This window comes from Typopeltis vanoorti, chromosome 7, assembly GCF_054136105.1.
Source record: "Typopeltis vanoorti isolate ZY-2024b chromosome 7, IOZ_Tvanoo_1.0, whole genome shotgun sequence".
Classification (NCBI taxonomy): domain Eukaryota; kingdom Metazoa; phylum Arthropoda; class Arachnida; order Uropygi; family Thelyphonidae; genus Typopeltis; species Typopeltis vanoorti.
Window position 1 is genome coordinate 18,984,554 of NC_143555.1, and position 25,381 is coordinate 19,009,934.

General features: G+C 34.9%; 1 protein-coding gene across 1 annotated transcript in view; it reads left to right on the forward strand.

The window, feature by feature from the left end:
- The window catches only part of LOC150104523 (lachesin-like), a 309,995-nt gene that overhangs the window by 84,805 nt on the left and 199,809 nt on the right, over positions 1–25,381 (forward strand). The window contains exon 2 of the mRNA XM_090395715.1: positions 16,360–16,404. Within this exon, the coding sequence (XP_090251841.1) occupies positions 16,360–16,404 (45 nt within the window). The remainder of the gene's footprint in view (positions 1–16,359; positions 16,405–25,381) is intronic.

The following is a 25,381-nucleotide window of genomic DNA, read 5'->3' on the forward strand; positions in this document are numbered from 1 at the left end:
ATATATTTAATATCAATACGAATTGCACTGCAAAATACTGCGATATCTTCTGCAGCCTACAACACTGAAATTTGTCCTACTCACTTAAGTCCCTGTGATGATGAAAATGGTATAATTATAATTTTTTTTGGCCCTAAACGTGTCCTAGTTTCATGCAGAGGTGGAGAGTTTTATGCAAACATAACTCTGCGACTTAAAAAAATAATAAGAAATGTCCGAATTAAAAACAGTCCATTGAAATTTTTATCCCTTGCGAATCTGATCTTATTTTGATTGGTCTTCACTACTACTGTACTTCGAAAATGGCTAATGCTGGCATTCGTAGATGTCTGAAGGTCACGGTGATTCTGTGAAGAGTAGAAAAGTTTGTGGAGTTGTGTGTGTGTGTGGGGGGGGGTGGACAAGAGAAATCATACAATATAATGATACGATTAGAATTTCAAGAGTCTTTCCTTCGTAGAGACTTTAAAAATTTCGGCGCATGACATTTGAATTAAATTATTACAATGATGCAGAAGTAAAGGGAGATTGTTTCAGTTGAGCGTGCCAGTATTTAACAAACTAAATAAATAATAACATACTGAAGATACATATCTGAGGTTTCCATTTCTTCTCCCGCTGTCTTAATGTTTCATTCTATTTTATCATTTGAGACAGTACGATAAAATGGACGTTAAAATTCTTATATAAATTATATAATTATTGTATAAAAATATATAGGCAAGAAATAAGAATGAAGAGTAATAATTATAATTATAAATACATTTCTAACCCTGTTTTATTTTGCTAAACGTAGTGGGAAGAAGCCTTAACGTTTGGGAAATCGGTTACTCACCAACCCAGCCTTGCTTTTCACTGGTAGTTGAGTTCATGGCTACCAAAGATTAAGACATATGGGTGAGAGAGATACACACAGCTTCCTCCCTCTCCTATTTTCAGCCTTAAAATGGTATTATTGCTTGAAATCGTGAGTTCTATGTGTATATTTGATTTGTCAGATTAAAACTCTAGATTTCAGGGGGAAAATAAATAAAATAAAACCCATTTGACTACGTCGGAACGTGACTAACTTGGGAAATGAGTAAAAAAAAAAAAAAAATACCAGTACATCTTATATTAATTTAAATTTATAAGATAATGGGTTGTAGAAAACATAACACTTATCTTTAACGCAGAATGCTGTAAAGCCAAGTTTCTTTTTTAATAAAATTCACGGATCCTCTTAACAAAAAATGATGAAAAAATTATTTTGGTTAGTTGGAATTATGGTGGAACCAACTAACTGAGGTAATGAGGACGGCATATTGTCTCTTTATCGTGTGTGTGTCGTGTCGCTTCCAACCTGTTTGTCTGTGTTGTGGGATGAAAAGTTGTACTGCCCTCATATACGACTACTAATTCATTTTCAGCCGAAAAGATTGTTCGGTAAACCTTATAAAGATTTCTCGCTTCCCAGAGGGGGATTATAACCCAGGTGATGCTAATAAAAGGACAAGTGTCGCTACGTCTTCGCCGCGCCGTGCGGAGGCAACTTTGGCTCTCTGTTGCTTACTATAATCTTATTTCACGTGGGCTTGTCATCCGGTGTAAAAATAAGAATGATTTGCAGCCCAAATGAACTAGTTAAAGAACCTGGTTCATCAAAACTGTGCTCCTTGATTGTACTTGGGGATCGTGAGTATGATTTCGCAGTTTTAAATTTATATCTCATTGACACCGCATGAAATTCCCGATATGTACACGGAATGGGTATATTCAGGGAACCTTTAAATTCAGGTGTATAAAGGAAAGATAGATCATCTCGCAGTTTCAGATTTTACTTTAGCAGCCCACACGAATATTTCGTTTTTTCGCATTTGTATAAATACATACATTGAATTATACTTTAAATATTATCTGTTTTTAATGCAGTTGTTTTAGCACCCCCGCAACACTGTCGGCCTTCATTAAATTTTGTATAACTCGTCGCTGCCTATTTCAATGGGGAATTGTAGTACCAGTAAATGAAAGAGATTCCACCTTAAGAGAGTTATAAGAATGCTTGACCTTTTCGGAATTGAAAACATGCGTCGGCACTGGTCACTAATTGGTGTGGAGTGCTTAATCCAACTTTTACATAATCCAGCACTGCGCCCAGAAATATTTTATGTAGAAGACATTACAAGGTAGTCCATATATATGGACTAATAGTTAATCATCCATGAATGATTAACTATTAATCTCAACTCTCTGTACGCTAGCTTTCCAGTTTTCCCTTTGTTTTCCGTATAAACTTCCACATAACGTTTCTTCATTTTAAGTTTATATAAAAGAGAATATTTGCTCGTGTTCCGCACATAATGAAACAGATAGCACTAAGCTTCCCTCACTAATTTCTTCTATCTGAAAGAAAACTCAAAACCCCGGAAAATAATTCCAAGGAAGACGGGATAGTATTTCAGGGGAGAATTCTCCATGCTTGCTGCACAAGCCTCATTAATCGAGAAAGAAGTAATATTTATTTGCGAAAAAATGCATGCATTTATAAGCATTCCAATTTAGGCTTTTATTTTTGTAGACAGAAGACGTCTTAAGCTTGCGCGGCAATAATTGAGCTTTGCGTTGTATATCGAAGGCCGATGCTTGCTCGTCTAGTCAAAACTACCTTGGCTTGCTCGGCTCTAGGAGCTTCCAGGTCCTCGCAACAGCACTGTGATTTCATGCGTGCGTTCATGCATGCATGCGCATAGCCATTTCCACTCTCTTCACGTCTTCTTAAACACAGGCCATACGCAGTCAAAGTAGCTCTAGCCAGTGAGCTTCAGCCAGCCTTTACAAGTGTGCGTGTTGCTTGGGAAAATTAAGTTACAACCAACTTTTTATGACGATGATATTGACCAGTTCATAAAGAAGAACCGTAGGGTAGAATTTGTATTCAAGTAGATAAATTGAAAAAGATAGAATATCATTTGTAAAATAAATGTTGTATTTGTATGATTAAATGTACATAAATTACTAAATATATAGTTTTAAATGGTCAGTCATTCATTATTCCGCTAATCAGACTTCAATCACACCTCTCACTCCCTGAATGATAACAAGAGCAAGCGTGAATTTCAAGACCAACATTCGCCCCTGTAGTATTTCCCTTGGAAGGGAAATACTGTCCCATCTTCATATCGGAATTTTACGACCATCTATTTTTAAGAGAAAGACAAGTATGTAAATCCCTTTCTGTTATCTGGTTTCGTTTTTATTTCCTCTAACTTGAAAATATTTCGTATATTTGACGACTCATTAATTGTTAACAGCTTCAGTATTATTAATATTTTTTACTGCATTTCTACACAGTCCATGAAACTCGAAAAGTCAAGTAATGGTTTCAATAAGCTCCATGCAGAAACTCCAGAAAGATATTTTAACCCAATCGATTGCGACGATGAAGTAGTTCCAGTTCTTTATTTCCCATCGAAAAGGAGTGGGTCGATCACGAGAACTCCGACAAATAAGTCCGAGAATTCCAACGCAGAAGTCTTTTGCACAGTGAATTGTTATTGCTTTTTTCTCCCACTTCTCCTACCCATCTTTAAATGTTTTAAACTTTATTTTTCATGTTTTCTAAACTACAGTTCTTGTATACAGTCCCTTACGATTACGTCATAGTCATGTATCGTGTGTTTCAAACATCTAAACTAGCACAAATGAGTGATATGATTTGCATATCTTCCCCATTCGTGTAGAACTGGAATTAATTCCTTCATCTGCAACCATTCTGAACATTCGCTAACAGAGGAACTAACTAGGGTGCACTCTTGTATTCAAATATTTATCAAGATCTCGCGAGCTTTACTACAGCGTACCATCCTGTTGTAATGTTTGCCACAGTTCAAGATTAAAAACGAATTACATAATGGTCAGCCAGAGGAGCTGATAGCGTTGCAGAGAGAGCCTACAGTGCTCTGACATGGTTTTCCAATTAGTGAACGGATGTTAATTATTCAATATCCCTTAAGTTTGTCTAGGCTGTTCCCAACAGCAGTGAGTGTAGCATCCTTTCAGACACAGTAAATGAAGCAAGTTTCTAAGATTTGGTGAAAGCTCGGTAGAAATATCTTAATCGCAGTACGGTAGGTCACATTTGCGTTGATTGCTGAAGTCTCCGAAAGAGAGAATAAACGACTTTAGTTTCCCCAAATTAGCCCTGAAGTCAAACGCTATTAGTTAGTTGATTGAAATAATCATTGTGGCTTTTCGAAGGATCCTCTAATTATTAGCGTCGTCCGGCTTCTGAGGAACCGACGGACTAATACGACTTAATAAATTTCGTTAAGAAACTTAGCGGTTGTCAATACGCCGTTTGTTTCTAGGGGCATGATAAGACAAGTGATTAATGTCGTTCGAAATGCAAAGACAATAAGTTCCTTACATTCAGGCCTTAGTGATTCTAGCGTATCTAGCAGTGAAATAAGGAAGGGCACACCTGTTACATGTCCTGATGGTCAGAACGTTAAATTAGTACTTCAGCCATACAGATGGACCCATATTAGTCTAGACGTATGAATGCACGGAAATGCAGTTGACTGAAGAAGAAATATTATATGACGAGTTTCTTAAAATCTGACTTCCAATTTCAGTTGTTATATGCGCAACTGGAACCAAAACAAAAGTAATATATACATGCATGCATACATATCAGCCACTGAAAATGAAAAAAAAAATTGACTCTTTGGTTGGAAATACTTGAATTCTAATGCTGTCCAAAACACAGGGCACATTTATAAAGGTTTTCTATCCGATGATGACTTCTTAAGTCCGACAATACTTATTCATACAGGAATTCACTTAGAAATTTGGGTTGGTTTTTCTCCTATAAAACACATAAACTGCTAGTAAAAGAATACGCACACCATTAACATATATTATATACTAGTCTAAGAGCCAGGGCCATCGCCAGATTAGACCGCGCCCTGAGGCATACAATTAAATATCGTCCTGATGGATTAGAAGACAAAAAAAAATCTCCAATTTCTATTTTGCTTTTATTACAAGAGAAACATTAATGCAAAACGATTACATAATAATTAGGGGCGGCTCGTACATAGGCACTACGCTACTGCAGCACCCCCAATATTTCTCGATATATAAATATATTTATTAATTTATTTATATTTGCTTGTAATATTTAATTTTATTATCAACAATCCTGTACAATTCTCTTATTTTGTAAAAAAAATAAAAATCCATCTTGTAGCACTTAGGAGGGCGAAGGACGCTAGCAGTGTCATATTGCTACGCGCGCAAGCATACGCACGTCATAATAAGATGCGAGCTATTAGCGTAATGCGGTACTGTCCGTTGCGCAGTTCCACTTGTTTATATGCAGTTTGCGCCAATAGTAAAGTGTTTGTAGTGCTTATCATGTTTGCTCCATCTCTTTAAATATTTAGACATTACAATTAAAGACATAAGATTTGTTATAGTTTTTATTTTAGAACATTATTGGGGTTATTGACAATTATGGCCTCAGAAATGCAAGGTATTCTTTCACTAAACATTTAGTAGCTGCTAAATTATTTTACAAGGATAAATTAGCTAATTTCAAGAATAAATTGCCTACATAAAAAATAAAATTGACCACTGAAGCATATCCCCTGATCAACAAAGAAAAACTTGAAACTGAAATCCGAGTATTCTACGTAGACCCGACATGCATGATTATTGTAAATTAACTGACTTGTTAATTAATTGACTTTAAATAATTTTGAATTATACCAAACTGTATAATTTTATCGATAATAAACAATATTTTTTTGTTTAATTTAAAAAAAAAAAATTACTATAATTTTGATATTTTATCCAAACACGTACACACTGTACTTACAGTGTGTACGTGTTCGATTGCCGTCCATGGCCTGAGGAACCTTTATCTGGTCTCTTTCGCCTAAAGGTGAGTTAGCCCGTCTTATACGGAAGTAGAGTTTTTTCACCAGGAAACTCGGGATTTTCGTCCCCCAGAACAGACAAACCGACTCTGTGAACACACATGGATTACAGTAATGAATACGTCCCAGCCATATGCCGGTCCCGAGCCCGGATAAAATTGGGGGGTTGGGGAAAGCAATGGTGAACTACCCTGTAAAAATCTCACCAGGAATACTTTGTGGGCAATGCCTACAAAGTCACCTACGATCGGAAATGACTGAAAGGGCAACAACCATATACTAGTCTTGTAGCTGTTGTTATTATTTAGAAGTATTATTTAGAAGTACCGCTTTCAAAGCAACTCTAACCGTGTGGCCAGTCTGTTATGTCCGTTAATTTCGGGTGTACTTTTGAACGTTTCGGCTGATTTGCCGGAATAAAAACCCACTTTTCAAGAGTTAAAATCCTTCCATGAGTCAGGCCATCTCATTTTCATTTGAAGTCAGTTATAAACGTTTTCTTCGCGTCCTACATGGAATTTGAACTCAGACATCTTTTATTCGTAATTGCTTTGAACTCTTTTCCGTTAGTCAACCAACGTAACTATCGAAACTGTGTTGTGCACATCGCAAAAAAGTGATCGCATCAGATATAGGTAATATTTGTGAATAACCATACCTTATGTAGAAACATTTTTACCTTGGGTATACTATACGTTAACGATACCAAGCAATTTTTTTATAAACTTGGTTTTAATCCTTTTTCCCAAGTAAGCAAACAAGTAAGTTAAATTTGCGCCTGAAGTATTTTCAGGTCTGGGCAACTCATGGTAAAGGTGGAGTAAGCTCTGATCACTTTCCCTTAGTATCTCCTCTAATGCAAAACACATCTCCTTGCGGACATGTATGATGCTATACATTAAGGGAAGGGCCACTATCCAGACTGGTTTCGACCTTGGAAAAAAGGATTAAAACGGTTTATAAAATTACTTGGTATCATTAACAAGGTGATGATAACAAGGTGCATAGAATACCCAAGGTAAAAATCTTTCTACATTTTTCTCTCATCCTGTGATTTTTATTTAATAAGGTCAAAGCACCTTCTGGCAACTTGTATAGGTAAAATTTATAAGCTCTGCATTACTTCAACCTTGGCATCTCTGGGTCTGACTCCCAATGACGAGACCTCAATAAAGGTCGAACCCGGTCTGGATAGTAGCTCTTCTCTTAATGCATAGCGTCATACATGTCCGCAAGGAGATGTGCTTTGCATTATTGGAGATACTAAGGAAAGTGGTCAGATCTTACTCCACCTTTACCACGAGTTGCCTCAGACCTCAAAATACTTCAGGTGCAAACTTGACTGACATGCTTGTTTGCTTACTTGAAAAAAAGAGAAATGATTAAAACCAAGTTTATAAATTGCTTAGTATCTTTAAATCATACCTTAAATTTATTTAAGCAGATCAAAGAAGAGTCAACCTGCAAATTTTCTCTTTATTCTGGAATACTGAATTGACTGGTGTTATAACACTGAGAATTTATACGACTTTGAAGAAATGCTTTGTGCTTGCTTATTTCTAATTATGGCCAAAGCAACGAAAAAAACTCACAAAGCTGGCTGAGATGATAGCGTACCGTCATTCTCCAATCAATAGGATGCAGGTGCGAATCGCACCGTGGTCATGTATGTTTATGAATATCTTGAAGTGGATGATGAATTCGATCGCCCACTGTGAGCTGCTGCCTGCTTATTGGAGGCCTGAAGTGGCTTGGAAGAGTTTTCCCTCGTTGATCGCTAGAGAAGGGTTTCAGAAATGTAAAAAATAATCTAAACATATCGAAATAAAATCTTTTGGCTCACCCATAATACCTTTCGTGAGTGAATTTTTTGAAGGAGAAGAATTCGCAGAAACGGACTCGTTTGAACTCTGCCTGCCGTTGTTAGTTTAACGTTCGATTCTTAGTTGATATGACGGGGACAAATGGAAACGATAAAATGGATGTTTACACACCCATCACGTAAGCTGTTTATCTTTTAAGTTGCCTATTTTTTTTGCGCGTGAAAGCGATTTTTCAAGTTTTGTAACGAATGACGCGTCGTTTCACGTCTTTTCCGCCACCCTAATACCCGAAAATAGAAACTAAGCGAATCATAAATTATCTTTATGGAGAGACTTGTTTTACGGTTCTGTGCAGGTCACAGTACCATTGGTGGATTGACACCTTGACGGTGATCCCCACCGAATACTGGCAGGAAGATGGGAAACCCCAAGAGGGTCCTCTCTCTGGTGTCATGTAAGACGCATCACATTTCGTTAATCGCTTGAGGGTAAAGAATATTTCTTGGAAAAAGTAAAAGTAAGAGTGCAAACATAAGAAAAGAAAAAACAACGAAGTGTTTTTGGAGTGAAGCGTATTGGGAAAATCGGATTAGCTGATGTTGTGCTATTAAACACAAAATACTTTATTTTGGTGATGTACACAGATAATGGTTTGGTATCTAATATGTCACCGTATCAGGTGACATGTTAGATACTGTGATTATCAGCTGTTCAAATATGTCCGTTTGGAGTATTAGAGAAATGTCGCGCTGTTGTAAACCATCTGATAACAGAGAATAACCTTCAATATGAAGTTGGCTGTAAGCCACAAATCAGACAACAGGGATGTTTGCTGCGTATAAACACCGGAAATCGGAGAACATCAGACAAGCTCTGAAAGAGATTTTGAAGTCTGATGATATAAGATTTTTTTGTACAAATGAATGAATTGAAGTTTGAGTTGTTATGACCGAAACACTTAAGGCTGTAGTGCCATTATATTAAAGAATCTTCGCATCTTAGATGGGATTAGGAAAATGTATTATTTCAAGCTCATTGGGAAAATTATTATTTCCATATATTAATAATGCTATGATCTGTGGCTAACTTGATTAAACAAAATTCCATGGATAAATGAAAGGAAGCCGACTCGATAGACCAATAGCGTATAGTGGTATTTAATGGGGAGTAATATTGGATATTTTCAGTACCGTCGACAGGGTGTAGCATAGAGGCAGCCTGCTTCACGGCGCGATTTAATAAGGGCGCTCGTTCAGCCATATTGCGGTAGGCGCCTTCGCTACTCAACAATTCCTGTTAGCGTATCAAGAGCGGAAAGAAGTTTTTCCAAATTAAACTGATTAAAAATTATTTGGGAACAGTAATGACCCAAGAAAGATTGGTTAGTCTAGCAACTATATCGACAGAGGCGGACATAGCTTATAATTTAAATTTAGAAGAGCTTACGAACAGTTTTATTGTGCGATATCCCGGTAGAGTAAACATTTAATTAATATTATTATGCAATCGTTTTGCATTAATGTTTAATGCAAAAACGATCTTGCTCTTGTAATAAAAACAAAATAGCAATTGGAGGTTTTTTTTATATTTTTGTCTTATAATCCATCAGGGGCGATATTTAATTGTTTGACTCAGGGCGCGATCTAATCTGGCGACGGCCCTGGATATCTTAGCTTCTTTACGAGCATCAGCGTGTTCTCTATAAACTTACTAGATTATCAGGTGTGTGTGTGTGTGTGTTTGAGAGAGAGAGAGAGAGACCTAATTCCTGTAACCTTTAAACATACACTTTTGAACCAAAGACTTCGTCTATACTGACTGAGCTACAGAGGCTCTATTATGTTCTGATGTAGTTATGTGGTATTACGATATTGACCATTATGGCACGAAGTTAATATGTATGCTATGATATAGGTAATACATTTAAATTTATGCATTTACTTATGTGATATAGGTAGGGTAATACATTTAGAAATAAAAGTTTTAATTTCATTTTAATTAGCTTTCGATTAAAGATTGGATTTTCTTAAGACAATCTTCTATCATTCTGTAGTACACGAGAATTTATTAATTCTTAATTTAGTGCTTGCAGACTCTTCAAATTCTTAGGATCAGCATGATCGCAGACAGTCTAAAAGCGTGCTGTTGAGCGTTAAATGCAACTTCAGTTAATCTAAAACGCTTAGGAAACCTGAACTACTTTGATGTGAATGGACACTAGAAGGAAACCGTTTTAGGGAATATCAAATAATTCGGATAATGCGACAAACAGCTTAATAACATAAATTGCGCACACAATTGCATGTCTTCCAAACGAGATGCTTCCAAACCAGCCACCGCCACTATCGATATCTCGTATTTTCGATGACGTCTGTAATATAATTCACTTGAGTGGGGAGTCTGAAGAATGAGAAATCGATTCCGAATGGTAATTAATTTAAACAATTACACGCTTCACTTGTTATTTCTACTTGACAAGCACGTGTAGGTGAATACCAGAATTGTATGAACAGTTATATTCACCAAATTGAATTTAGAAATAATGGGCAAAGGATGTGCATCTGAAATGCCAGTGCAGTGAGGGTGCCATATTAAAACATTGAAACCGCTACTACGCATTAGCCATTGTCTAATGCGCTGCACGTTGCTTGAAATCTACTGCACTTGCTGTGCACATTAATACGAACTAAACAGGAAAGTATTTTGGTTTACATCCCTGAGATATTTTTCAACATGAAAAGAAAGAGTATTATTCAAGTACGACAAATCTGGTTAGCAAATCATAGCATATAAATAAACTGAAAACCCAACTCAATTGGGTCAATTGGGTTTTCAGTTTCTTTAATATACAACAAGAATATTAATAAATAATAGGTGCATTTATAAATTTCATTATTAAATGAAAAATTTTATTAATATCCAAAAATGCTTAGAAAAAATTATATTTGTATGTAATGTGCCTTATAGTTTTATATGAAATATATTTCTAATTTAAAAATTAATTTTTATTTATTTATTTTTATCATCATATCTTATATAATTAGGAGATGGATAGACTTACGATCAAGAGTCATACGATAACATAAGAGGACTCGACCAAAATTGAAATGCAATATTTTTTATTTGTTTTATTTTTACAAGCGAAATAAAATGAATGATTAAGACAGAATTTTATTATGTCTTTAACAAACACAGTATTAGGGCTTTACAGTTGGATGTAATGGCAATTGGATCAATAGTGAAGATTTTTTTTATGTGTAGTTCCACCCACGAAAGATTATCAGCAAACCTAATAGTAATTTGTACCGTGGTTGAGCTGAGGATTTTTTTTCTAATTTTTATATATATGTTTGTTAATTTTTATTTATTTTAACATAGTCCGGAAACCTGTCAGATATGCTTTCTCATGAAGCGCAATTTAATTTTAATTTTTTTAAAATTAATTAAAATTAAATAATCAATTTTTAAATTAAATATTTCGGCAAAATTTCGCAGGATTATGATCACTAGATGGCGCGCGACAAGGCCTTAAACAGGGATACTTGATTACTCTGTATATATATATATTAGATGCTGCACAACTTACATGTAATCCTGGATCGTTTTTTTTTTTATTTCACTTTGAATTTTATGCTAATAAAAGCCTTGACGGTTTTTGTTACCTTAAAATGTTTGTAAAAATATCTGAAATGATAGATTTTCCATTCGCATTCAACTTGGCATAATTTCTAACAGAAAATAATAACCAATCTTAATGATTTAATTAGATTCTTTTTTATCTAATGTAAAAGTTAAAAAAAATAGTGTAAATGCGATAAATGAATTTATTTGTAAGGGTGCGTGATGTGAAATATCACGAAACTCTAGGAATAATATTGTATAAACTTTCAAATAACGTGAGCTGTCTGGTCAAGTTAGAATAAGGGTTATTGGCGTCTGAAAATGTGGACTGACATCTCATGTTAGTTGAATACGAGTAGTGACATTTTTGCGGAAATTCAGCGATCACAACGGTTGGCATAGTTCTCCACCGATCGAACTACAGTCAGCTCAATGGCGCCTTTGCCTTCCGCGTTTCGGTAATTGGAGGTGATTTTCATTTCTGTGAATGTAATTTATGATTGAGAAAAACCTGGGAGATTGCGTTTTATTTCTGTTGTTTCTTTAATTTACTTTCCTTCGAGATTGCGATGTCTGAAACAAACACAAAACTGGAGAGAGAGAGAGAGAGAGAGAGAGAGAGAGAGAGAGAGAGAGAGAGAGAGAGAGAGAGAGAGAGAGAGTTAATATAAATATAAAAGGGAAATATGAGGAAAGGTGGTTTTACCTGATGCGTACAGATGGCGCATTTGTACGCATCAGGATGGACCAAAAGAGAGCAAATCAACTTGAAATGTCTTCTGAATGATTGTTTCTGGTGAACTTTTTACCGCCGATTTAATTAACCCTTAGGGCACACCATCAGTGTTCTATGAAGTGCATTGTCACCGGCGAGGTGCTCTTAATTAATCCCTCTTCGGTTTCACACTTTTAACACAAGATGCACGAGGTGAAAGACATGATTTGAGCAAACTCTTTTAAACTCGAAGTTTATCGATCCAATTTTTTTTTCACTTTTAGAATAGCAACGAAAACTGTTATTTTTTGAAACCACTTTAGGAGAGGTCACAATCATACGCGGTTTGGATAACTTTCTTTTCTTAATTGTTAAATCAGGTACGTTGACGTTTTAAATCGGCCATTGAATATCTCATACTTAATGAACTTTGCTGTCGCAACTGGAAATTTTAATTGAAGATCAATACTTAAAGTTAAAATAATTAAATTTATTTGGTTTCTAGCGGTGTTCGTTGCTATTTTTGTAACTAAGTGATGTCAGAGAATATCCTCGTACCAAGGTGTGATTGACAATCAGAAAAATTGCATATGAAGAAAACGTTTTGAAAAAATACTTCGTTGTTTTTATCCTGCATCCCCAACTCATGTCCATCCACTGGACCGTTTTGATCCATCTCCATATTTCTCACGTTAAGCTGCTAAATATGGACTTCTTCCAAACTCTTCTTACATAAATTGCCTCAAACCTCTAATTAAAGGATTTAATCCGTCTTGAACGGATGATAATTGGAAAACAGTAACAACAGGATATGAAGATGGTGTTTGCCTCGTTACAGTATCACAATAAGCTAAAGACATCAAAATACCATTCCGAAAATTTAAAACTCCACTGAAAAGCGATGATTACAAATTAATAATCAGGATAAGACAATATTTAAAAGCATAGAATTAACAACTAAGGAGGAAACGACAACCTCGCTATTAGTAACCAGAAATTTAACAAAAAGTGGAGTCATACCTATTGGACTGGCAGTCAGTACTAATGTATCCTAGTCTGTGTCAGTCAGCGAATTTCTGTGGCCAGTAGTTCCATATTCATCGCTAGGCGTGATATGAACCAAATATATGGATTATTAGTTCAAAATATAAATAACTTTTATTTATATAAATATATAAATAAAAGTCTCTTACTACTATAACAATTAATCTTACCGGAAAACATCGATTATAATCCTTATAAGGACTGGCTTAAAGGGGCGAACCAAGAATGCTTTTCATCTTCCCCGTTATCTGTAGAGGACAGTGTAGGGATAAGGTGTTATTGAGCTATGAAAGCTCTGATCATGGCAGGAGGGTAACAGCAATAGCCGAGCCTCAGTTAGAACTTCATTGGCTACAGCATTGCTATCCACTAACCTCCAAGGGTATTAATCACCGCATCTCACGGTCGATTCCCAACCAAACTGCATAGTCCTTATAAGGACTGGCTTGAAGGGGCGAAGCAAGAATGCTTTTCATCTTCCCCGTTATCTATAGAGGACAGTGTAGGGATAAGGTGTTATTGAGCTATTAAAGCTCTGATCATGGCAGGAGGGTAACAGCAATATCCGAGCCTCAGTTAGAACTTCATTGGCTACAGCATTGCCATCCATTACCCTCCGAGGGTATTGGATTGAATGAATCAATCATCAATCACCGCATCTCACGGTCGATTGTTCCTATTATTTTATTAATTATAAAACAAATATATTCATATAAAAAATAAGTAGAAAATTAAAAGGTGTTCTTCAAATTTTTCAAATCCAAAAACAACATATACATATACTTTGAATATTGAATTATTAATTAAACATATTAAATAAAATATAAGTTATACTATTATTTCTTATAAAATAGGAATAAATCATATATAAAAATAAAACTGTAAATTATGAAACAGGATTCATGACGTCACTTACGTATCAAATAAAGCATACGATGAAACAGTTTTTCGTCTTAGATAATGTCTGCAATCATTTTCTGATAAACTCCACATATTTTTGTTATTTTGGTGACAGTAGTTCATTAGTAAGACATTTCCATCATAACCATTGAAGTGATTGATGTTTCTTCTGTTCCTATATAGGGGATAGATAAATAACAAGATACGATCAAAGTATTTTACACGTTGGTTGATTAGGTACCTCAGTGTATTCAATGACTGTTTGATTATTTATAGTTTATAAGATGGACACGCGTGAAATTTTGAACACAGTAAACTGGTATTTACTATCGATTTTTTCAGATGGATTTTCCACACAACGATAGCTTTCTTTAGACGGAAATCTATTTTCAATTAGTACTTGAATATTGACGTTTTTGCAATCAAGGTTGATCTAGAGATTAATGTAAAGTGATAGTTTATTTTTTTATTGATAACTTCACTCCTATAAATTATCAAAAATACTCTGAAATAATAAATCCTATAGTTCAACCAAGCAATTTGTAATTAGAACGTGGCGCTACATAATGTATTTCTGGAAGGCAAAGATTGCAGTAACAAAATACCACTTTGACATCGCTTAATCCCAACAAATTAATTAAAAGAAAGTCATCTACTATTTTCACAGCAGTCACAAAGAGTCAGCCTGTTGTTTGAATGTTTTCTTTATGACAATACTTCTGTCAGATTTAGAATATAAAACATTTGTCATTTTTTGTTATAATTAACTATGCTATGGAGAACGCAGCGCCCTCTGAAATATCGCTTCTAGTGTTATTCAAAAATTATATTATTTATTTTATACGTATATATATATATATATATATATAATATACTTTATTATATAAAGAAAAATTACCTGCAATATGGTGTGAATTTAATCAGTTTTTATATAAAAAAATAAATAAAAATATTAACTTTCACGTCTGACTTTTGTTTCAGAATTATTATTTTTCTTATTTCCTTTTTCAAGCTCCAAATTAGAGTAAATTGAAACTATTTTTGTACGTGTTTTCCAAAGTTTAATTAGTTTTGAAAACGACAATATAAAGAGAATTACCAACGTCTGTGAATAGACTTATGTTTTAAGACATAAGTATATAAATTTTGTGTGTGTGTGTGTGTGTGTGTGTGTGTGTGTGTGTGTGTGTGTGTGTGTGTGTGTGTGTGTGTGTGTGTGTGTGTGTGTGTGTGTGTGTGTGTGTTAACGTTTCTAGTTGTACAAATATTTAAGGTCTTGGATTAGGTGTTTACATTAAGGAAATTTAGTGCAAGAGTCAGATTTTGTATTACGTAGCAAAATAGTGATTAGCCTCTCCTCTATATCTGAGTCGCTTCACATTGGTGGCTGCATTTTACTGCAGAATTTACTCATTAATTATTCTATCGTTATCTTATACAAATGTAGTAGGGTTTGTACTCCTGGAAATTCGGGTCTTTAGAAAAACGAACCTGCCCGCGCGCGCACCTACACACAAAGTAACCGATTTCATATACGTCATATGCTCTTAGCCGAGTATTCCCGCACAATATTTGTCTTTAATGCTTTGTGTATTTATTTAAGTTAAATTATATATTACTTCTTTGTTTAAAAAAATAGTAAATAGTTATTTTAAGAATATGTAGCTTCATTAAGATGTCTGAAAGAAAAAAAGAATTCCTGACGTAGTGTAGTTTGGAATAAAATTTTAGATATTACAAAATTTACCGCTTCTGACAAAACTGGCGTGTTCAGATGTCACTCAGTGCTAAGTGCCTGACAGAGTAAAGATTAGTCTGTGATATTTGGCGAGGATTTAGGTCGCTTGTGCCTTTTTTCTTCTCCCCATCAAATAAAGTCAGAAGAGCAGTGAGACATTATTTCCAGGATGAACAGTTATTGTTAATTCGTATAGCATGCAGATGCTTCTATAGGCTTAATGGTTACTTATAATCATAGTCAAGGTCCTAAGGTCATAAGACGTCAGTGTATGTCTATAATTGCGTCTGTTCTCAGATCTGGCTGTTTATTGGAGGGTAAACAAGAATTTCTGTGAGGAAAAATAACACTACGTTTATAAGTCTTGCTTGTTTTGTATGAAAAAGATCCATAGAAGTCCATCGCAGATAAGTTTTGAAGCAGTTCTCTTTATCGGATTTGCAGACGGAAGAAATGGTAACGAATTAATGAAACCCATAGTTTGGAATGCTTTCACACCCGGGGAGTAATTTGTTACAGTATTTCTTAAATTAATACTTTATTATTTCGGAAATGTGTTACAGTGTCCTAATTGAAATAAAACATTTATATTTCCAGATGGCGTGGAGATTGTAGATGATGAAGAGTACACTCGTAAGCAGGGTAAGTACGATTTTCAATTATCTGTTATCTTCTGGGATCGTTTCAAAAGGATACTATGCGCAATGAAATTCACGTGATATGTGTAATTATGCATTCAGCTTTGCTGGTCACGAGTCGCTTCTTTAAATGTAAAGTATCATCTCGGAAACATTGTAGTTGCATGATTAGTTAGTAAACAGAACTGCTCATCCTGAACTGAGAGAGAGAGAGAGAGAGAGCAATGAATACTAATTTGCAATACGAACCTTGGGCATTTGGTTTCGAATCTGTTTTGGACAATCAGATTTTATGCCTGTCGTTAATTACATCCGCAATTAATGGGACAATATGATATTTGCGTTTTCCCTAAATAACCGACGCCACTCGCTCGAAAACACACGAACAAATTTAAACAACAATGCAGCGATTGAGTTAATGGACCTAATAACGATTTCGAATTGTTGTCATCCCATTGTTAGAACTTGCACAAAACGGTTGCATAAAAAAAGAGAATATTCTTGCAATTGTCTTCATATTCCAGAAATCTTCATTCGTATAAAATTGCATCACATAAACTCCGAAAAGTTAACGTTAATGGTTAATTATACAATGGATATTTCAGAATATAAGTCCTGAATTTTCATGTTTATGTAACAATATTACGTTTAATGTATTTAAGCTAAATGTTTATTTTAATCTTTATGCAATTTCCCTACATTTATGACCATCCTCAGTGATATTCCCAGTGATATATACATAAAGGAAAAGGGAATTTGAAATATATGCACAGCCAATAGCATGATGTTATAATAATTAAAAAAGTATAAAGATTCATAATATATCTTTATACGCTAAAATTTTTAAATGTATATACCACCCTAATTAGCTGAGAGGCGATGGAATTGACCAATGAACGAAGCAAAGGCAATTCAAATAAGGTAAGTACCAGTTTTGACGTAATGCAAATCCTACTACTCAATATTAATAATTATTTTACATTTCAGCGAATAAATTTAAGTGATAAGTATGAATTAGTTTTGGATAAAACAAAGTCATGTAGACTGAAATTCAGTTTATAGCAACTAAATCCTTCGTGATGGACACCAGAAGAGTCAAAAATAATTTCATCACAGAATGTGAAAATTTCTGTGCCTCCTTCACTTTGCTCAATTCTCCTTTGCGCGTCATGCAAGTCCTAACATTTCTTCTATGTCAGAATAACGATTTAAAAGAAGTGTTTTCCCCCTCCTACTAGCAGCTAAATAGTGCATAAAAGGAAATAAATATATTAATCAACTTTGGAGCACGACTTATAGATAAGTAGTTAGGAATCTCACCTCTACTACTTCAGGCGTGTCTGAAGGAGTGCCTGTAACGAGTTTAGAGTGGTAGAATAGGCAAGGCCATGAAATTGCGCACAAAAGTTCGCCTTGAAGAATTTGTCACTTCATTTAATTCTCCTCTGAAGGCGAAAATGATTTATTCGTATGAAAACGTAAACGAAGAAAAAAAAATCTTAATGACTTTTTATCCCATTTCCTGGCTTAATTATTAGAAGTGGTCAAGGGCGGCTCGTGCATAAGCACTGTGGAACTGCAGCACCCCCAATTTTTCTCGATATATAAATATATTTATTAATCTATTTATATTTGCTTGTAATATTTAATTTTTTCATCAAGAATCCTATACAATTATCTTATTTTGTATAAAAAAAAACAATAAAAATCCATCTTGTAGAACTTAGGAGGGCGTAGGACGCTAGCAGCACTGTGTTTACCACAGTGTCATATTGCTAACCGCGCTAGTATATATGCACGTCGTAGTGAGATGACGTGTATATGCTTAATGCGGCCCTGTCCGTCGCGCAGTTCCACTGTTGTTTATATGCAGTTTGCGCCAGTAGTAGAGTGTTCGTAGTGCTTATCGTGTTTACCCCGTCTCTTTAAATATTTGGATTTACAAATTACAATTAAAGGATTTAATTGTAATGTCCAAGAATTTTAAATCCATTCCTTTATTTACAATTAAAGGAATGGATTTTATTTTTAAGTAATTTTGAATTATACCAAACTGTATAATTTTATCGATAATAAACAATATTTTTTCATATTTATTTTTTTTTTAAAATTTTACCATAATTTTGATATTTTATCCAAACACGTATACACTGGACTTACAGTGTGTATGTATATTTCGAAAGTTGCAGCACTGTCTAATCCCACGATTTCAAGCCACAAGCCGCCACTTTGAGTGGTGTATGTGAGAAGAGCATTCAACCGTTTTATGCCTTTGACTTAAAATCTTTACTTTTATATAAAAGTGAATCGAATTCAATTTCATTCTAAATGTCCTTTTTTCAATTCTTTTGACTTATTTTTAATATGAATAAACTTAAATCTCAATAGAACATTAGTGAAATCAGTGTTTGCCAACGTGTTTTTTGGTTTACGATACCTGTTTGGTATCGTAAACCAAATGCTAGGAGGGTTCGGAGAAAGGAAGAGAAGTGGGGGTTATTAGGGGGGGGGGGTATTGCATACGTGGCTGACTCTTTATGAAGTCTGATCCAATCCCGACAGGATAGATAGATGACAGTACGATTTCCTAATGGAATGGCATCTTTCATTTCAAACTTTTTCTATTAAACCATCTTAATGACTACAATTAATAGTACTAGTAATACTAATAGTTTGCAGTATTGTTCAGATAGTTTTATAAACATAGCCCAGCGATAGAATATGCAAAAAGGACACTCGAAATTTGAAACCAATTTATTTAAAGTTGAATTTTAAAGAACCTTTAAATTTTAAAGAATTTTTAAACTGAGATTCTCAGAATGAGATGATCAGAGTTACACGAGCCTCCGTAGCTCAGTTGGTATCGACGAAGCCTGTTGATCGGAAAGACCCGGGTTCGATTTCCGTCAGTGACGTGAGAAACCTTTATCTGGTCCCTTTCGGCTAAAGTTGAGTTAGCCGGTCTCATACGGAGGTAAGGAGTTTTTTCACCCTGGTTTTTCGCACCCCCAAGAACAGACAAACCGGCCTCGTGAACACAGGGACTATAGTAAGAAAAACTTAAGACCCAGTCATAGACCTGATCCGTCAGCCTTGCCGGTCCCGAGTCCGTATAACATTAGGGGGGGGGGATGAGATGGCGTCGTATTTCCCTGTAAAAAGGGCTTCACGGCCGTTGTATCATCATACGCTAAAAAAGAGTTCCAAGAATGAGGGAATTTTAAAAAAAAATATTTAAATTACATATTAACAATTTTAGTAATTACTTATTACGTTAGAATATTATGTTTGCAGAATTATTTGTTTGGCAATTCCTGATGGAAAATTTATTTCCTTTAAACATAAATTCCAATATCTGTAATAGTAAAATCTTATAAAGTGTGTGGTCATGTTTGCGCTACTGTTATCGGGAGGAAGAGGATAGGAAATTCTTGGCACACTTCTGAAGACCCGGCCCACATGCTGCCGATTGGGACCACTGGATTGACTATCTCCTCGATTTTGAAAAAGTAAAAACCCTCAGGTACATCATCATTAGAGAATTGCTTCAGCAAATAATTTATAGTTCGTCCAGAAAGACAACGCAAATATATAGGCATTTATGTTTGATAAAATACTTCTTCGAGGTTCTACATTTCCAGTCGAATAACCAACAATATTTTCTTTTCGTCTGCTGTTTCCGTTTTATGAATAATGAGACAAATTAATTGCATTCTTGTGATCCTTATTACGTCATACGTATCTTCACTCTTCTCGGACAAGTTGAAATTCTTGTTAACTCTGAAGAGATTCTGTATATTCCCAATTAGCAAAATTATTCATCGAGTAATCATTTTAAGCTTCGACGCAATCGCACATCCATTCTTTATTTCCATATTAATACGAAACAGTGCCTTACTTTAGCTATGCTTGAAGTAACGAATGCCTATCACCACATTGGCTGCTGACATCCTTTGTAAATCTACAGCAAGCGAAGATATCGGTTGATTCGTCATCTGTGGGATCCACTGGACGGATGTGTTTGTATTGCGCATTGGAGTTCATTGTTCTATTGTTTAATATTCTGAAACAGCCGATATTGCTTCCGTTAGAGATGGCTGCTTTCATGAGAAATGTAGCCTTGAAAGGCTTTATATATACTAAAGATGGCAAGCAATCCGACTCCGTTTCCTTACATGAGTTTCTACGTGCATCGTGTTACTTTTGCTCCTGTTTTACAGATAATAATAGTACTTCAAACTCAGAAATACCGCAGCGGATTCTTTATGCTTCCTTGACCAGAAAAAGAAATTGTAATAGCATCCCCAGAGCATTTTTCAGTTTTACAATGTGGGGAAAATGTAAAACATTTGCTTCCAAGACGTATTGCAGGTGATAAGTGTTATTTAAATATCGAATATATAAGTTAATATTTTCAATTTATTATATACGTAAAATAATATGAAATTATTATATTGAAACGTTTATATAGTTCATGTCATCGGCCGAGCCTTCAATTGATGAAGAAAATTTACGCTGAATATCCTTCGGAAAGGAAAAATGTCGGCTTGAATTGCTGGAATGGTAGCGAATTAATGAAACCCAACACACCATAGCTTGGAATTCTTTCACACACTCGGGGAGTAATTTTTTCAGTAATTTTTGATAGTTTAGTAAAGAAATGAGCAAATGCCTGAAATTTCTCAGTCCATTTTCTTCAAAATGGAAAAAGGAATGCTTTCTTAAATCCACAGGGCGTAACAAGAAAAGTGCTGCTGGATTCCAACTTATTGCAGGTGGCGCAGAAGACCTTCATATCGCAACTATTGACAATTCCCCCCTTTTTTTTTTTTTTGTTTCTTTCAGTTTTTCACAATCTGCCTGCCACCTTTCGTGTTAGCAATAAACGGAGTGAAGGATTTTCGCCATCACGCCACTGTCGTCATGGAAAAGCGTTACCTTGGCAAGTGGAATTCCACTGATGGCGAATATTGCTGCAAGAGCAAATAACACTGATGAAAGATATAAACAAAATCTCGTGTACTGCCTTCTGCACTCTCCTCATAAACAACACTAGAAGCCTACCATATTATTTTGCAGTATTTTTGAAAACACGTTATAGTATACTTAATCTGGATTCACACACACACACACACACACACACACACACACACACACACACACACACACACACACACACACACACACACACATATATATATATATATATATATATATATATTATTTCTGATATCCACTGGATGCGGCTGGTAGAATTTTCGAAGTCATTTGAGATTAAGATATAAAATTCTCTCAAAAAATTAATGGGAAGTATCGGTTATTATTAAAAACAGGCAGCCAATCAGCTTAAAAATAATAAAAGATAATTAAAAACGTCTATTCACAATAATGATAGTAAGTGAAACAGGGCAAAATAGAACTGGACTTGTAGGAATAATAATGATGTGGTATATAAGGACAAGAAGAAACCTTTACTATTATAAATGACTTAGCAGATCTTGTTCGAATATGTCTGGTCGTTAGTCTAACCAGTTCCATATGTTCTTCATATGGACTGGTTAGAAGAATATGAACTTCATATTCAGAAGGTCAGGGGGCAGTTGGGCGACAGTGAAATAGTACTCAGGACAGCTGGTCCAGTATGTGTGTGTGTGTGTGTGTGTGTGTGTGTGGCATATCTACTCTCCAACCAAGAGGCTCCTGGTTCGAATCCTGCTATGGACATGGATTGTAACTGTCTGCAGGTGGGTGATATTCATATATATATATATATATATATATATATATATATATATATATATTTAACGAGCGAAACTTTGTTTTGCTTATTTCGGAAAAGGATTAAAACTAAGTATAAAATTTCTTGGTGTCTTTAACGTATATTACACCAAGTTAAAAACTTTCTACATCTTTCTCTTATCCGAGATTTTTATTAAGAAGGTCAAGCACCTTTTGTTTACTTGTATATGAGATATATATGTTATATGACTTCTTCATTACTTCAACCTTGGTATCTCTCCCCCGGTTTGGCTCCCGCTGAAGAGACCTCAATAAAGGTCGAAACGGGTTGGAAGCTTGGGTGAATGGCAACGCTCTAGCCCATGAAGTCAACTGAGGCACGGCTGTCCCCCCCCAGATGAAATATGGGCGGCTCTGCTCTGGTGGGTAAGCCTAGAGCCAACGTTGAGAGTTCTCATTGACGGGGTGAGTCTGTTACTGACGGAAACAACGCTGAGTTTTTGATCCTTCGGGTTGCTCATTGTTGGGGATCGCACGAGTTTTTGGAGATTGACTTGTACTTAAACACTCAATAAAGGTCGAAAGCGGTCTGGGCAGTGGCCCATCCCATTATGCATTGCATTACACACTCCTGAAATGGTAGTGTGCTTTGCATTATGGGATACATACTAAGGCAAGTGATATGAAGTCATTAGCCTCTATATATTGTACAAGTAGCTGAGACGTGAATATATTGCACGCGCGAAACTTTATTTTGCTTACTTGGGAAAAGGATTAAAACCAACTATAAAATTTCTTGGTATATTTAACATACTGTATATATATAGGAAAATTAATAATTAAAAATTAATAATAAAATGAGAAAAATCCTTGCCTCACCCACGTCACGAATGTACTATAGGTTTGTGGAAACCTCTTGATGGTCGTAAAGCCTGTCACCCAGTTGTCCCGAGAATCCTTCAGTAAGATAACCTTTCTTTAAAAATCTCTTAGACTGTCTGTTAAATCGAATTTTATTTCTTTTCTGGATTGATGTTGTGATAAAGAGAGAACAATAAAAATATATTCATTCTCGCTATTGTCAAGTAAATACATTCATTTCGCCTTTGTTCCGCTTGTGCCGTCGTGAAGCGAGGTATGCTAATTATTTGCTGATAGCACTTGGTTACCATTTGAGAATAAAGTTCGTTGGTAATGTCGATTTCAAGGGTTGCGTTGTTAAATTGTCCGACTCGTTATTCTTTCTTCATCAGGACGAGTTGCGACGCAAATGTGTTGCAGGCTTCCTAATTCTTCTGTTCTTCAGTTTAACTTAAAAAAAAAAACTCGGCTTGCTTTCATCGTGTGTCGCAATTAAAATTAAACCACCAGTCCGTTGAAGTGAAAGCACAGCATGTGCGTGGCAAAGGGCATGCTTGATTAGACGCTTTTGCCGATTTATTTAACCCGTTTTTCTGCAATTTGATTAAATAATGATGAAGAAGGACACGTCACGTTTAATAGTGTTTATTGGTTTGTGATGTATTTAAACGACAGCGAATTTTGTAGACTTGGTATTGTTAAATATTGAAGCTGTTGAAAAAAGATCTGTTTAACAAAACGAAAGGTTAAAAAAAATAGAAACAAATAAAGACGTTACAATGACCAAGCACTATTCTATCTGACTCACTAATAGCACATTACAGAATGTCAATTTTTAGCATAATCAAACAAAACATATGAAAACGAACAGCAATAACATTTGTTTTGATATCACCACAATTCGTTTTCATTTATTAAATATTCGTGTTGGTGTTTTAGTTTGGTAAATATTGACATCCCCGGTGCTATTAAACAAGAAATATTTTGATCATCAAAATGAACGACTGCCTTTCCTATTCGGAAGAAAAACCATTTCTTGACAATTTTTAAAATGAGATTCTCTCAATCTTCCTATCAGATGTGCCTTCATCGGACATTTGTGGAGAAGTATTTGTGTAGATGCGTCGCTAAGGAAACTGTAGTCAGGTTTCTCAGTAATATCTCTGTAAGTAGTTTCATCTGATTACTGCTCTCTCTCTCTCTCTCTCTCTCTCAGAAGACGAATTTGTGGTGATCAATATTTTCCAAATATCATTTACTGATTTTCGTTGCAGCCTCTTTTACATGAATTATTTCACGTATACACATATAACTTATAAGAAGGAAGAGAAAAGGTCTATAAGCTTACAATTTTTGGGTAGTTTTTCGCGTATTTCTTTTTACTAGTAATAATAAAAAGAGTTCAGTGCATGAACTAAATTGAGTCAGTTTGATTAAGTGCTCGCTTCTGATACGATTTTTATTTTATTTCTGGAACGAACTCAAGAGAAAATTTAAAGAAAAAATACGATTAAAAAATGTTCATTTTTTTTGTATAAACAATGAGTGTGGTAGTTTTCGAGAATACAACAAAGCAATTAAGACCTTTAAAATATAATTATATCTCTAAACGTATGTGTGTGTGTTCATACGCCAGGTTTTCTTTTTTTTTGTGGAATGAATACTTCAGTGTGAGGAGGCAAAAGCTTGCTAACATACGAAACCAGTTAACTTAAGTTCAGAAGAAAAGTTAACGAAGGCTTCTTCAGTCCTAAACACGATTCGAATTCAGTTTAGCCAAAACCTGTTAATGGTAATTCATTTGTTCAAAGTTTTCATTTATTTTAAACTAAAGTTTAGAAAATTGAGTCACTGACCAAATATTGTTAATTATGATACCATATCAACTGTCGTCTTACAGCTCATTTATTTTGCACCTTATTTTTCTTATGTTATATTTTCCTAAGCTGTAGAAATATACGGAAGAAAGATCTCTTACCATAAAACAGACTTTTTAATAAAAACCTATGCATGATTAATGATTAGCTAGAAACATTGAAGTTCATAAAATCCATTTCGTATTGTTGCATGACCAATGAGAATGCATTATGAAATATAAAGTTGATTAAATTGCACAGATCCAAAATTAATCATCATAATCTCATTCATAGACAAAGATCCTACTTAGGTAAAGCGGGCATGATAAACTGCGTTCTTAGATTTTTATCTCCTTAATGTACTTTTCTAAATACTATTTACTAAATACTAAAGAAAAGAAATTCATCGAAGAGAATAATTGATTCAAATTACTCTTTCGAATTTTAAAAGTGTTACTTTAAAGTCAAAGTAAGTGAGTAATACTTCTGTATTTAATTATCCGTAGAGTAGTATGAAAAAGACAG